Source organism: Ammodytes marinus, assembly GCF_949987685.1.
Source record: "Ammodytes marinus genome assembly, chromosome: 9".
Classification (NCBI taxonomy): Eukaryota; Metazoa; Chordata; class Actinopteri; order Uranoscopiformes; family Ammodytidae; genus Ammodytes; species Ammodytes marinus.
In genome coordinates this window covers 5,396,661-5,408,301 of record NC_137213.1, presented here as the reverse complement: position 1 = coordinate 5,408,301, position 11,641 = coordinate 5,396,661, and the positions used below count along the sequence as shown (strand labels likewise).

Genomic DNA, 11,641 nt, shown 5'->3' with positions numbered 1-11,641 from the left:
AAGTGTACCATTCGGCCGCTTACCTATTGAGGTTTTTCTTTTCTTTTTTTAAGTCAGGTAGCCTTTTGAAGAAGTCGGTTTGCCGGGAAGTTTGCTACTCACCACAGCAGTCAGCGAGTGGAGAGGAGAGGAGAGCACCAACCTAAACTTCAGACTCCAGGAGCTTGCTTTATAGGCTCATTTCGTCGACATATCGGCTTGAAAACAGCATTTTATTCCAACAGAAGCTTGTGTTAGGCTATTTATTTTCTTTTTTTCTTTAGTTTTTTTCTTCTAGACGGTGGTTGCCTGGACAAGCAAAGAAAAAAGGGAAAATAATCTAACTTTCTAAGAACAAGAGTAGGTTATCCCGTTGATAAGAGTAGATAGAGTGTCGAAGTAAAGGACGGCCGTTGAAGTGGATGTATTTTGAGCCATGGATGTTTACCCGCCTCCTCCTCAGCCTCTGTCCGCGTCGGACCACAGCAGGCTGGGCCAGCACTCCTACCCCGAGCCGGCCTATGGGACCAACAAGGTAAGGAAAGGGGAGAAAAAAAACAACCTGCGTCTGTTTCTCATTGCCTGGAGATGAAAGACACCTTTGTGGTGTGGTATTTCGATAACCTTTGCGTGCGCGTGTTTGTTTGTGTGCGTGCGTGCGTGCGTGTGTGTATTCGTCCTTCTTGCCTTGCCAATTAAGGAGTAATTAATTGCTTTAGGCCTACAGGGCTCCAGTTATTCACTCAGCAATTGAACGTAGCCTGACAACATTCCAGCATTACCTACTCCTTTCTCTCAATCACATTCACTGTCACTGGAGGAAACACAGGCTGCCATTTCTGTCGACAGTGATGTAATGGCACCTTTAATTAAAACTCCACCACTGGTAATTGAAAGGTAATTAAGTTCAGATATCCAGCCAGCGCATTACAAGGAGTCTACAGACAGAAAACACATGGATAGAATGAAATACCTGGGAAAAAACACATTGTTTGGTGGGCAATGTGGCATTGCCTTTAACACATTTTATTTTTACTGGAGTTTACAGCAGTGGTGTTTCATTATACTGAGGTTAATTGGTGTCTGGTAAGTTCTGTTGTCCTTCTCCCTCCAAGGCAAGGGCAGAGGTCAGGTTCACAATCACAATCACAATCACATCTATCTATCTATCTATCTATCTATCTATCTATCTATCTATCTATCTATCTATCTATCTATCTATCTATCTATCTATCTATCTATCTATCTATATGCAAATGTGGAGTGTAAGGTTGTTGGGCCACGCTCACTTGACAGTGATGAATGGCTTCATTATATAACTAGGTCCAGCTGATGAGCGCATGCTATTAAAGTTAACGACAGATTATTAACCTTTCTTCGGTCTTAGCACAATAAAATTGGACACGTTCATTTTGCCGCTTGATTGGAAAATGCCATTTAAAACATTACGCCCCCCCCCCCCACCCACCCCCAGTAATAAATATTGATTGATAATAGAAATACATTTCTGTTCTATAAGTCATAAACATTGACTCATAATAGAAATGACCAAAGATACTTTTTAAAGTAGCCTATAGCTTACAACAATGTAGGCCTATGTAGTTCTTACCGTCAAAGTCTGTATTCATGCTGTTTGGACTCTCCATTCAGTTAGCAGTAAGACTTAGGTTTTGGAGAAGGGGGAAAAAAATGTTCTTTCTCTTTCTATTGACATGACTTGTGAATATATTTGTGTTGCTAGGGCATATAACGAAAAATAATCAGAACGGTGACTGTCTGACAGCACGGCAGGGCAGAGATGTGTACAAAAGCAGGGATTTGAACCAAAATAGCATCATGTCATATCTATCCATCACAATAAGGTGACTTATTGTACTCTTTCAAAATGCCTTTCTGTGATCTAACAACATATACTGTAGTCCCTGACTGATTGGTTGAAAGACTTAATGATTGATGGGATTTGTTGACATGGCTGGTTGTCTGGCTTGCTCTGATCCCTCACAGCATCACTAACAACAACTCCATGGCGTGGCTAACAAAACGTAGCTCTAATCTAGAGCGATGGTTTCAAATCCCCTTCACAGGCTAGCAGCATCCGCCCAAGTGCCACCACTGTGCTGATTATAGCCACTTGATATAGTCTCCTTGCCTGGTCATTGTAGAATCAAGAACATGTCCACAGTAGCGAGCGACCTATAACATAATGCAAAATTGGATTGTGGAAAGAAAGCTAGGGAACAGAAAAGAAGAAGAAAATATATCTTTGGAGAAACAATTTTCTCAACAAGGAATTGAATAGCAACTGAATGGCAAAGAAAGTTTGAGTCAAGTCTGGATCGTTTAATGGAAGAATCAATTTCTTGTTTACTAATGGGGAAAAACGTGACAATTATTATGTAGTAGATACTGTATACATTTGGTGTTAGGAATTGGGGCAAAGCATCCGATTCTTTAGCAGCACTGCAGCCCACTGACCTACAAGCTCAATACAAGTGCTGATTGGACAGCACATGGAATGGAATGTCAAAATCAAATCTTACCGAGCTGGATGGTAGTTATTCAATGTGTGTAACTCTTATTATTGTCTGTTGTGTTTCATGATTGAACCCAGTGTAAATCAGGTAAATATGTGTACATATAGATATCAACATGAAACGTTGCCAGTTGATTACTTACATTAAACCATTTTTCTTTTTCAGAAATGATGGAATAAATATGTACATGTGTCAATATCTAACACATTATGCGTACATTGGAATGTCTTTAAACAATTAAAAATCTATGTTGGATAAAGCCAGAGTTCTAATCTTCATTTCCATTTTTTTTACAACACACTAGTGCCCAAAGTTTTTCATGATCAGATTTGATTTTATAAAATCAAAAAATACTGTACAGGTCTTTAAAAATGCATTTTCTGCATGTTTTTTCTGCAACATTTATCATAAATTAGACAATGAACAACTTATGAACCTTTCCTTCTGTAATAACCTTCAGAATAGTGCTAAGAGTGATTATGGAATGTTTAGTGGATTTAAGTTCTTCAGAAGTTGAGATGGGTTCAGTGTATTGAAAAGAAAAAAACTAATGTTGAGGTAATGGCCGTTAAAGATGGTTGTATAGGAGAATTATACAGATGCAAACAGACAAGGTTTAGTCAAACAAACACCTAAATGTACATGTTGGACCTTTGATTTAAATATAATTATGAAAGAACACAAGTTATGGGAGCAAAATAGCCAGAATCGTAAATTGACCTGCAATCTCTCGGTTTAAGCTCAGTGTCTAATGTGTAGAAATGCTCTGCGTTACAGCATCATACTATAGCACACTGGGTTGTTGTCATTTGTTTCAGGAAGAGATAGAATACAGAGTAGAGAGAGAGAGAGCTATGTGGTTGGGGGTAGGGACTGAACAGAGAGAGAGAGAGAGAGGGAGAGAGAGAGAAGGAGAGAGGAGGTTTGTTGGGGGTAGGGATGTTGTAAATGAGAGAGAGAGAGAGAGAGAGAAAAAAAAAAGAGAGAGAGTGTAGTGGGGGTGGGGCCACTAAGGTTTGTACTATATTTCTCTGTGTCTTTTGATTCACGGCTCTTGTCGGCCTGATAGAAGAGATCATATTACTGTGTGGGGGAGAAAGAGAGAGAGAGGGAGACGGAGGGTGTATAAAAAATGGAGAGAAAGAGAGGGAGAGAGAGACAGGAAGTAGGAGAGGGAAGAAGGAGGTAGAGAAGAGACCAACATGAGGAGAGAAAAGAGAAATAGGAACAGAGCAGAGAAGCTGAGTAGAAAAAGAACGGAGAGAGGGGGATGTGTGTGTGTGAGAGAGAGGGAGAGAGAGAGGGGGAAGGCGTGTCCGACAGATGTGTTAATGTAAGGATGTAATACCACTGGTGGTCCATTTCAATTAAATAGAGACATTCCTGTGAAATGAGCACTGAAAACCTAAAGGCAACATATCACTGCATGGCGTGCCCATAGGATATATGATAACTAGGGCTCATGTTTGATTACATTTTTTGTGTGGCCATTAGTTTATTGGACGGTGTTGAATCTGAAAGGAGTGTCTTGACTGTTCGGATCGGATCAACTTTTAAATGCATACTAGTGTTACATTTGTATAGTCTAGAACCTTAGCCCCCTTTTTTCATGCAAAATACATATATGGTGTGGCATTGCTATGATTAACTTAGTACTCCTGGTATTTCACCACATTTAAAGGAGCATTTAGGGAAGGATTTTATACACATGGTATTATTGCATTTGTGAGCTGAAGTTGTATGAACACTATCTGTGAAGGCAATGTAAATGTAACTAGATGTTTTGAAAATATTTGGTTATAGTTCCCCCTTTTTTTAGCAGCATCATCTTTATTTAGATTTTTACGGATGTTGTAATGAATACACTGTGGCTGTAAGCTGAGGCTTCCACGACTAAAGCATTATCTGAAACACTGCAGACCACTGATTGGTTAACGTTACATTTAAAAGAGACAATCAAACAACTAGACAGCCTGCTATGACACCGCACGTTTTCTCTGAGTGGTAAAGGAATTCATTTTAATCCAAAAAGAACATGTGACAATACTCACCCTGATTAAAAGAAATACGTAGAAACGCATTAGCTGCTAACGTTAGCTGCGGTGCTATCATTGGTACTAAGTTGTAATGGAAAAGCCATTCCAGAAAAGGACCCGGTACCTGAGAAATGTAGAGTAGAGTATAGTAGAGCCATGTGATGTAAAAGCACCAATGGTGGCATAATGAATCCCTGTGTGATCTTTACACATTGATGTATCTATGAAGAGGTTCCACTGAATATTTACCTCTATAACAGGATTTGAATAGTATGAACTCTTTGATTGACACCAGCTGGATTCCACACATAAATGACAGATGGCCGTGCATATATTTATTGCTCCAACAATGTGTATTTCGGGACAGATTGTCTCTCCCTAAGGATGTCTCACTCCTTTTTAAGTATCATTGTTAACAAAAAAAATACTTGATATAAAAAAGCAGCCAGCTCCAGTGTCAGTGTAGTGATACACAGTGCAGTCACATGGAGAGCCACGCTGAGCTCTGATTGGCCAGGTCAGGGGCTCTAGAATGAGCCTCCACACATGTGAATAGAAGCAATTCATTTCATACACAAGTTAATGAATTGTAACATTTGCACGAACACGAGGTGACTTTGGCATATGAAATTACAACCAGTGGAACGCTTTAAATACAAAACCAACGGAATTATAACGTGTGCCTCGCGTGAAAGAAAGAGAAAGAGATGGGATGAATGAGGGAGTTTAGTGGGGACAGAGAGAGAGAGAGAGAGAGAGAGAGAGAGAGAGAGAGAGAGAGAGAGAGCCTAATGTAAACAAGATGATTGTGAAAGCTGGGTGAGGTATTTCTAAAGCAAATAGAGACGAAGAGAGGACAGCGAGGAAAAGAAGTAGGTCTTAGTAAAGGACCAGAGAATATAGATTGAATGCTATGGCAGTAAAAACCAATTGCAAAGTAGTCAAGAGGACAGGAGGGGATTTTAACATATACATTAGCCAAATGAAAGAGAAACATATGGAGTCCTATTAAAGTAGAGTACAGAATGTGAACAGCAGTACAATTTATAATACTGTACGAGTTATACCAAGTTCCGTGCTGTATCATTTGCTATAGGACGCATTATGTTAGCCGTATGAGAAAGGTAGTTTTGAATATTTGGGAAACTTTAACTGGATGCAAATCGATGTTACATTCTCCTGCAGGCTACATAGTCATTTTGCCAATACACTGACGGGTCAAATGTAATGCTGTGGTGGAGCAGTACGTTTAGTCTACTTTGCTAAGGAGGAGATTGGACTTTCTTTGCAGACAGTTTTAACATGTCACTGTAGAGAAATCCCAGGTGTGAGTGATAAAATAAAAGGAAAAGGCTGAATGCCATTTAGCTGCTTTAGTTTGATGGCCCTGCTGTTGTTCCTGCTGGCTCCCTGTCACACTGTCATGGCTGACTGGGACACTAGAATAGAAACAGAGTCACAGTCCATGTTATTAGTAACACCTGTTCTTTAGCGTTTACCACAAGTCAACATGTGTGCTGCTGTGGAAAAAAAGGCCCAGTGCACTTTCTGGGATCCCCTCTTTGGCAATTGTCCCCTGACTTCTAAATGTCCACATACAAAGACAAAAGTGTTGCTTGTGGCACAACATCACATAACATTGTAGAAGCTCGCTAACAAAAACTTGCTAACTCGTGAACACACCCACGGCACATTTTGCATAATGGGCATCACCCCTAAACCATGGATAGCTGTGCTAACAAGCTCAGGGGGGAAAGCTGTAGCCATGCTATACACACACACACATGGCACACTGGACTCACTGCAACATTTAACAATCCATTGTTTACAGCAAGGTGTTGTATTGAAGCTTGTGCCCCATTCCTTTGCTCTCTGTGCTGCCTTCATCAAAGCCTGCTGCTGCTCATTAAGCCTTCTATAAAACCCGCCTCCTTCACCAGCAGACACCTGTAGGCTTCCTCTCTAACCATCTCCCTCCATTCTTCTCCATAGTGGGCTTAGTGTTTGTCTGCAGGCTGTATCCTCTGTGTTGATGAGACAATGAATGGGCCCTCTCATTCAACTTACTGTATATTAACATCACTGGCAGGAAGCCACGGCGCCAACAGGATCATCCACCACAATGCTATTCCCTCACGGCTAACGCAAAAAAAAAAATGAACAACAATTTATGTCAGTCAGGATTACAACAAAACATATAATTAGAATAGATTTGTCTGTGAATGACGCAATCATCTCCACTGCTTTAAACGCGTGTGAAATGTCAGCAGTATTTGGGTGATTCAGTCCCAGTTGTGTTATAAGATATCCATGTACATCTAACAGTAGGGGGTGAGAATCTTTAGACATTGTTTCGATTCCGTACATATACAGGAGGATTTCAGGACTCCAGTCTGCTGTGTGCTCAGAGGTGCGAACAGTGGCAACTTATGACAACACTGGGTTAAATAAATATATAAAAATATATTTTCTTTTTGGAAATAATGAATTGATTCAAAATGTTAGCTGATAAGAATTGCGATTTTCTACCACTGCCGATTTCACCCCCACCCTAATCTACAGTTATTTTATCCTATGGCCCTTTGCCATTGTTTTCCCCCCCCTTCATATTACATATTTCCCATTGTCCTCTCCTCCAGTTTTCTAAGCAGCCAAAGTGTCGGCATCTCATCTAATTATCTATCGGAACACAACCAGTCAATCTGTCTGTCCGTCTGTCCATGTTGGCCGCCGTCCCCGCTATTGAACACCTTGCCAGGCACACGCACACACACACACACACACACACACACACACACACACACACACACACACACACACACACACACACACACACACACACACACACACACACACACACACAGACACAAGCTCGCTAATGATTGGGCAACTTTTGGGCACTGTTGCTTGTGTGTGTGTGTGTGTGTGTGTGTGTGTGTGTGTGTGTGTGTGTGTGTGTGTGTGTGTGTGTGTGTGTGTGCGAAAGCGTTTTTGAGTTGCTTGAATCCTGGTTGGTGGATGGATGCCAAATGGAACAGATGGGCGGAGATAGAGCGCTGCCAGAAGAGACTAATTATCAGGATTTGCTTTCCAAAACAAACATATTGCAATCATATCACATCTTGCAATCATTGCGGCATTGTTTCGTCGCGCGCGCGTGTGTGTGTGTGTGTGTGTGTGTGTGTATTGTATTAGTGGCAATGACTTGGATCAATTAAGTCGTGGAGGAAGAGATTGGATCTGTTCCTGAGGAATCATTCACGCGTTGTTTTTTTTTCCATTTTTCCATTTTTTTCTCCAGCACTCGGCTCTTGTTCACGATCATTCAGTGGCCGTGGTGTAAAAGTGTTAATTACTGTGGCTAGAAATATAAATCAATCCATATTTGAAATGTGTCATGGTTGTTTTCAACACGTTTCCTTGGGCTGTCTTCGACTACCAAGTTTTTCTGATCTGTCTGTGATGTATTGGCTTCTTGAGTTCTGATTTGAATTGGATTCAACAACTTCTCCCTGCTCTTCTTACCTTGATGAATGCCAACCTGTGAATGCATATGTGTCCTGACTCTAGGGCTGCACGATATTGCCCAAAATGATTATCACGATTATTTTGGTCAATATTGATATCACGATATTTTACCACGATTATTCAGTAATTTTAGTGAGTAAAATATTTTTATTGGATTGTCACGTAAACATAACAGCGCTTTCATATCCATGTGATCGGCTATGCAATATTACTGATAATGTACATATATTTGCATAAATATAATAATTATTTACCTGAAGTCAATGCATTTCCACAAAGAAAATATAAATCAAAATATTGCACCAAAACTTTACACAAAATCAAATCAACAGAGCACTGCTTTAACCTTTCCTTGTGCTACATTTCTGTTAAATAACACATCTTTGTTTCCTCATATGACCTCATTGCATCTCCTAAAAGCAAAATATAAAATATTTTACTCCATTCATTGTACCTGCATGATGGATGTGTATAAAACTTGATTTTGAACTAAATAAAATTGTGCCCACAATGTATAAATAAAATAAGTATATTGTGAGCTGCGCCCTGTCAAAATAAATCACAACCTATATGGCTCTACTATGTCGAAATTTTATTTGAAAGGACGGAGACGGGAAGTGACAGGTAACACTCAGCAACACGTTAGTTAACTGTAGCTGCCTCTCATGCCTTTACTCGCAACGCAAGGTTTCATCTTCGCTTCAGGTCGTGTGTACACCGAGGCACTGACTGTATGGCGTTATTAGCAACCCTGAGAGCCTGTCTAATAACTGGAATAGTCATTGCAAACTAAGTTCTTATGTAATGAAAATGTAGTTCAGTACGCCAGTAAATAGGAACGACCAAGGATACGACCTAGTAATGGGGGAATAGTCTACTCGCCCCGCTAGACTGTCTGCTTCAGCTGACTGAAGGCTCAGGCGTTAGCCACAGAGCTACTGTTTTGCTAACAACTCAAGACTCGCACACTGTACAAACAGACAGTAAATGTAATCGGCCAACATATTTAACAAGAGCTCCATCTAGCTAACAAAGCAATAGCCCCCAAAATCAATAACACAATTCACGGAGAAAATTACTGCCGCACATTTACATGGCGGGCTGCAGCCTGAAGTTACTGTATAGGCTAATTGTCAATATGCGGCCAAACGTACTCACGTCGTGTTGACTGGAGTCCTGTCGGACATTAACCATGACTCCTGTGTTCCCTGCTCTCCTGATACATGCAAAGTCGCTTTGAAAAAGTATTCCATTGTTTTTTGAACGAGTAGTAGCCCTGTTTGTGGACGTCTATCCATCAAAACTATGACGTAGGTCCTTAGGTGACCCGTTCGCTATACATTATACTCTTGACAGCGGTCTGTCTTGCTGGACATAACAGACCTGGCAAAGTGTCATGTAATAATGGGTTATAAATCCGGCCCCACACAAAAAAAGAGACTAACAAGGGGATGTATGTGATTGCACCAGCGCAAATATCTGCTCTCGCTCGCGCGATAAGCAGCAGATTGCTTCTTCGCGCGGCTCTTGGAGTGCTTTCTGTCTATGCGGGCAGAACATTTTCACACTTTGGGGGCGGAGCCACTGGACTTTGATTGACAGCTCTCGGGGAACCTGGGGTTGCCAGGTTGGAGCATGGACAGGCACATGATCAGCGAGTGGTTTGGGGAGTGATTGATTTGCTTCGCAGCTGAGCACACATTTAAAATATCGCACATTCATGTACACGTCATCGTGGGAAGGCAATATCGTCATCGCGATGAAAATTCGATATATTGTGCAGCCCTACCTGACTCCTTTTGTGATATTTAAGTACTTTAGAGTCTTCCAAACTGGTAAATGTTGCTCCCTTCTCCAGCTTTTGTTTCATCCTCAAAAATTTTAAGAACACGTCACACTGCTGCAGAGCCAAATCCTGCTGTCATCAATCTGAGTCAAAAAGATAACACGTTTAGCAGTGTCAGTGGGACAGCAACAACAAGACAATGCTTTCACCTAGATGCTATCACCTATACTAGCGTTAGAAACTAAAAAAACAAATGACTTTCTTTAGTGAAGCGGTCCATGACTTTTTCACACCACTCCATCAGAAGTGTATGTCAGAATGGTCCATTTCAGTTTAGTATTGAATCTCCCCTCACGTCCTGATAGGCCAGCTGTGTGGAGGTGATGAAGAAGAGGAAGAAGCCACGGTTTGAAGTGTGTCTCTTCAGCCATCTTCTGTTGTTTGTTTTCTCTCACTTCTCATGTGAACAACAGAGTGCAACACTTTGGATGAGGGCCCTTATCCCTGTATTTAATGACGATCAAATCAGCCCGCCACTCTATGACAGGACGTATACTAGATACTATAACGTATTAAAGGTTGGACAATGTTGTGAAAACTAACAAGTGAATATGGAAAATAATACACATGGTGATTTCACACTGTCAGCTGCTATAACGCTGGATGTTACTGGTCAGAGAACTGTGTAAAAACTAGTGGTGGGCCGTTATCGGCGTTAACGCGCTGCATTAACGCAAGACTCTTATCGGCGATAAAAAAAATATCGCCGTTAATCTCTTATTCCACCTCCTGTTCGGCTCAGGGGAGATAATAATAGCCGGGGGCCGTTGTTGACACTTGAGGAGCCTTTATTCTCTCACACACCCGCCGCTCTCTCTCTCCATCACTTGCCCACGACACAATCGGGTATTGGAACGCAGGGTGGGTGTGTGTGGCCACCGGTCGCCACGTGACTATAAGTTTCCAAGTTTTAAACACTTCTATCTCTTCAACGTCACCGTACCCGAATCCTAAATATCCCCTTAGCAGACGCTATATTTCATCGGGGGGAAAACTTTGTTTTGCGCCACAGTTCGGCCGTAATGCTGCTGCTGCACACACACACACACACACACACACACACACACACAGACACAGACACAGGCGCACACACACACGCTGCATGTCAGAGAGGGGCGCTACCAAAAAGACGAGAGGAGCGGTTGGAGCAGTTGGAGCGTTTAGAGACACATGCGTGCACATTTATTTACATAAAATCGCAATCGCAGTCATTTGTGCAGTTATGTAAAATGTTTCACTAAGGAAAATTACAGAAAAAGTAACGCACAGTGACTTTGATGAGTAACTTTAATCTGATTACTGGTTTGGAGATAGTAACGCGTTAGATTACTCGTTACTGAAAAAAGAGGTCCGATGCCGGTAACGCGTTACTAAGTAACATCTTGTTGAACATTATTTATTTTCATCACCAATTATCATAGTAGAACAGCTTCCTCAAGCAGATGAGCCCCTGGTCTGATGCGCCACAGCTTGAGAAACACGTTCTCAAAGACTTACTTTGAGTCATTATTTAGGAGCACACACATATTATGATTGAATTCAAATGAGACATTTTAATCTAGATTAATCTAGATTAATTCCAAAATTAATCTAGATTAATCTAGATTAAAAAAATTAATCTATGCCCACCTCTAGTAAAAACCTTGAACTGGTAGTAAGTAAAGTCATTGTCCTCAGCATAGTACTTTGTCTAAAACCAAATCACAAGCCAATAAAGC

General features: G+C 41.1%; 1 protein-coding gene across 1 annotated transcript in view; it reads left to right on the top strand.

The window, feature by feature from the left end:
- The first annotated feature begins 348 nt into the window (after window positions 1–348).
- Window positions 349–11,641, top strand: part of tox (thymocyte selection-associated high mobility group box) — a 52,581-nt gene continuing 41,288 nt past the window's right edge. The window contains exon 1 of the mRNA XM_080033883.1: window positions 349–514. Coding sequence (XP_079890009.1) covers window positions 416–514 — 99 coding nt within the window. The 5' untranslated portion in view covers window positions 349–415. The remainder of the gene's footprint in view (window positions 515–11,641) is intronic.